Source organism: Carya illinoinensis, chromosome 16 (assembly GCF_018687715.1).
Source record: "Carya illinoinensis cultivar Pawnee chromosome 16, C.illinoinensisPawnee_v1, whole genome shotgun sequence".
NCBI classification, from domain to species: Eukaryota; Viridiplantae; Streptophyta; class Magnoliopsida; order Fagales; family Juglandaceae; genus Carya; species Carya illinoinensis.
In genome coordinates, this window is record NC_056767.1 from 7048328 (window position 1) to 7053142 (window position 4815).

At 39.0% G+C, this 4815-nt stretch overlaps 1 protein-coding gene across 1 annotated transcript; it reads left to right on the forward strand.

Moving 5' to 3' along the window:
- Window positions 1–3138: 3138 nt before the first annotated feature.
- LOC122298756 (UPF0481 protein At3g47200-like) lies at window positions 3139–4560 on the forward strand. Its single transcript, XM_043108616.1, has one exon. The coding sequence runs from the start codon at window positions 3139–3141 to the stop codon at window positions 4558–4560; it is 1422 nt and encodes a 473-aa protein (XP_042964550.1).
- The last annotated feature ends 255 nt before the right edge of the window (window positions 4561–4815 follow it).

Consider the following 4815-nt stretch of genomic DNA (forward strand, 5'->3'; position numbering starts at 1 on the left):
ACTATTCAGATGTTCAGACATAGAAATACCTTCACGAAATTGGAATCTGAAGAGCTTCTTCTTCAAGTGCAAACGGCTCTCAATGCTCTTCTTCATGAACTTATCCTCCAATTTCTGCCAAAGTACCTTAGCATTTGTCTCTCTCATGACAAAATACTTTTGTTCTTTGGTAAGGCATAATCGGATTGTACTACAAGCTTGAGTATTAAGCTTCTTCCAATCCTGATCAGTCATATCATCTGGCTTTCCTCCCAACGCAATATCCAACTCTTGTTGGATCAACACATCCATGACTTCACACTGCCACATGCCGAAGTTGCTTGTTTCATCGAACTTTTCAACTTCAAACTCGGCATTTGACACAGTGGACCGACGCCCGGAGCTACTGGCATTATCAGAACTCCTATCTCTTCCAGATCTTTCCATTTGAATTTAGAAATTTTAGACTCAAAATTTCAAAATTCTAATCGTACGGATGAGTCCGGAACGATCCAAATAGTAGGAAGGCACTATTTGATTGCTCAAATCCGACTCCGAATGGTTTAGATCAAGCCGAAAATAGATCTGAAAAACGGATGGTTGCGATCTGTCTGGCGCGTGGGATGCACGCGCTGCGCAGCGCGCGTGGGCCGAGTAGCGCGCATGTGATACACGCGCTACAGCACTGTGTGCGCGTGGGGAGCGCGTGGCGCGTGAGTTTCACGCGCTGAACCACTGTAGGCGCGCGTGAGGGCGCGTGAGCGCGTGTCTGACACGCGTCTTCCTCCTGTGGAGCGCGTGGGGGCGCGTGAAGTGCAGCAGTTGCACGCGCCGATCTTCTAGGGCGCGCGTGTGGGCTCCTCCGACCTCCGTTTTCGATTCCGTTTGCGGCAACGGATTCGTCTCAACGCGAGGAACACCCTGGAGTTGTCAAAAATTAATTTTGACTAACTTGAATTTTCGGACAGCTTTAACCAGAGCTCTTGATGAATTTTTACTGTAGAAATGAATAGTACCACACTAAGTCAGTTCCCAGGAAAGATTGGAGGGTCACAATGGACACACTTAAAATTTCCAATCTCCTAGACAGAACCTCCTTAGACTGTACGTATCCACACTACCACACCAAAAATCCACCTCACAAAAAAAACCTAGTGGCTCTGATACCAATTGTTGTGGCACAGGCCTATCCGAAAATCACACAAAAAATTTTAAAGTGGTTCAGCAAATTGCCTACATCCACTGGAGCCTCTTTTATAGAATTTGTACGAGATTTACAAATCACTCTACAAATTTCTATCTCTCTCTCACGTCCCTATTTCTCTCTATTTTGCTTCTCTCCCACTGCATCTTCTAAAGATCAGAACTCTCCTATTTATAGGAGAAGTTCACTTGCTGATCAGTATCGATGCAGCAGTTTGCTGCTGAAATTATGGCATCGGTGCCTAATAGAAACAAAAGCACCGTTCGGTGCAGCAGGCAAATTTCAGCATGTGGGGGGAGAGGCGCCTAATACGCCAAGAGCTGCACACTGCAGGTGGCTCTTTTTCAACATGAAAATCGTTTCTCTGGTAGAATTCCCGCAGGTATTGGCAATCTTAAGAATCTCAAATAAAAGAAAAAGAAAAAGAAAAAGAAAAAAAAAAGAAAAAGGAAAAGAAAAAGAAAAAAAGAAAAAGAAAAAAAAGAATAAAGAAAAACAAAAGAGAGGAGGGGAGAGGCCTCGGATGAGAGGAAAAGAATAATAAAAAAAAAAAGAGAGTTAAAAATAAAGGCCAAGTGGCCTTTACACGTCAAACGGGAACCATTAACGGGAGCCCAAAACGGGCTCCCTACTCCCTAGCATTTCCAATTATTAAACGTGTTTACTGCATTCTTCTGAATATAATCATTAATTTAAGTATAAATAAATTTTATAAAAATATTAGCAAAAATTCATTATTTGTTTATCAAAATTTATATATAAGGTTATAAAATAAACCTATTTTATCAAAATGAAGTAAGTAGCTCATGAATAAACTCAAACTGCATGTCGGTGAATATAAAATCTAACTCAATGAAATGCTTGACTTGTGCTAGAACAAAAATCAAACCAATAAGACTTGACCACACATTCCTCTTTAAAATTTGACTCATTTACACCCTTAATTAATTTTCTATGGATCTTTATAAGAGACAGCTGAATGATTAATGGGTATCTTTTAGTTTTGGTGAATAAAAGCAAAATTATAATTTCTTCAGCAGATGAAGGTCTCAAACGATTTACAGTCTCTAACCTCTATCCCCATGCACGCAAAGATATATGTAAAAACAATAAGAATTGCATATTACAACTTAGATATTTTTTCTTTGACTTATCAAATCCGAACTTGGATCTTTTATCATTTCTCACATAAGAAATGAGAAATGATATTTTATGTTTATCTTTTTCATTAATGTTTCACCTTATTATATATGAGCAGTTATGTAAGAAAGTGGAAAAAAAAAAATTCATTTTCAATAAACTTTCAGAAACTTTAATTATGAAAGAAATAACAAAGAAAATGAAATATTAAGAATCTTCCCACCTTACTTCTAAATAATGTGTGATTGTACTTATTGGTCACTTTAAACGTCGATAGGTTAGGTAATATAATTTAAAATTCTAATTGTCGTTACCTTAATAATTTAAGAAAAATTCGCTTACATTACACACTACACATAATTTTATTTATTTATTTTTATCTTACTAAATGTGTGATATGTAAATAATAAGTAGAAGAAATCAATTCGTTTACGAAGAATAAAACAAAAAAATTTTGAAATTTTGAAAATAAATAAAAATAAGTGTGGCAAAACTCAAATTTAATAATTAAGGTCGTTCTTGGAATCCAGATTACTGGTCATTTGACTCTTTTTAATTTTTGAAGGATAGGTTAGGTAAAACATATATAATTTATAACTTTAATTATTACGTCGCTTGATATTGACCTTAATATGTTAATTATAAAGTTTCTTGAAATTCAGATTACTTTACATACGTACAATTGTAGTCATTTTAAACGAAAGGTTAGGAGGTAACATAATCCACCCAGTACAGATCGCCGCACCTCACTGAAGTGAAGACTCTCCACACCGCAGTGAACATCGGCATCAAGAGTTTCAAGAGCGCCAACATCCATGGAAATTACAATTTATGAGGAAGGCGAATCCAGCCGCTTCAATTACCCGGAGCCGATACGTGAGTTCACCGAGGTGGAACGGAACAACTTAAAGAAGCAGGTAACGATATATGCGGGGGAAGCCGAAAAGCTAAAAGAAGAAGCCCAACGTGGAAGCACTAGCTGCATCTACAGAGTCCTCCCGCAGCTCAAGGAAAGCAATGGTGACTCGTTATACGAACCCAACAAGGTCTCCATCGGGCCCTACTACTACAAACTTCGTAATGAAAAGTTCAAGATGGCCGAAGATTGCAAGAAGAAGTGCTTCGGCTCCTGGCTGGTCAAGAACAGAGATCAAGACATGCAAATCAATACCTATATGAGTTGCTTGCAAAGAATAAGCAAACTTGAAGTGAAGATTAGAAAGTGTTATTCTGAAGAGTTCGAAGTCGCCGGTATTGAATTTCTCGAAATGATGGTTGTTGATGCTTGTTTTATAATAGAAATAATTGAAATGTTTGGATTTGGGAAAAAATTCTACAACAGAGAATCTGATCTTGGAGCCTTGGCGTGGATGGTACCGTATTTCTACAGGGACTTTCTCCTGCTTGAGAATCAGATCCCTTTTTTCGTTCTGGAAGAGATATATGCGCTTACCCATAATATTTCTGTCAAGGAAAGTACATTGACTTTGCAGGTGGCTGCTGTGGAATTCTTTGCTAAAGGAATGAAAAGATTCTATTTCACGCGATGGGACAACCATGAAATGGATGGGGTCCTGGTCTCGCATTTGCTGGACTTGGTTCGGAGGAGTTTAATACCATCCAATATCGGACAGGGTTTAATACCATCCAATATCGTACGGGAAGAAATAGTCATGTTGGGTCGTCCATTCATTCACTGCATCTCGAAGCTGCAGCTGGCTGGGATTAAGGTCAGTCTGGTCATGGCGGACAGCAGCTTCCTAGGAGTGAAATTCAAGAAAGGTGTGATTGAGATGCCGAACATAGCCATCGACGACTTGACGAGATGTCTGTTGCTGAACTGTGTGGCATTCGAGCAGTGCCAATTTGTACCGATAAGCCGCAGGTACTTTTCAGTTTACGCTACCTTTTTGGACTGCCTTGTGAACACCAAGGAGGACGTCGAGTACCTTCGCGAGCGCAATGTCATTGACAATTACCTTACTGACGACTCCGAGCTTGCGGGCTTCATTAACCGTGTGGGTAAGGATTTGGTACTCGATTATGACGACTTTTACATGGTGCAATTGTTCGAGGATGTGGACAGGCATTATCGGAATAGGTGGAAGTGGAAGTGGGCGAGCTTCGAGCGGGAGTATTTTGACAAGCCGTGGTTGCTTCTGTCGGCGGCGGGTGGCATTTTGCTAGTAGTGGCCACGTCAGTCCAGGCCGTAATGGCCTTCTTAACTTACAAGTAAAAAAATTGCTAGCCTAGCTACCAATTAGGTAATTAATTGGGTTATAATTATTTAATTCTCTCGAGTATTATGATCACTCGATATCATGGTTTTAATTAGAAAGTTTGATCAATCGCTACTTTTAGCGATATGATGATATCAGTGGATTTTGGTTTGATGGGGTGTTTAGAATGTATTATCTTTTATATGAAATTATTACTTAGTTTTTCTTTTCGACTTTTCAAATTGTCCACAAAATCTATATATCATTATATA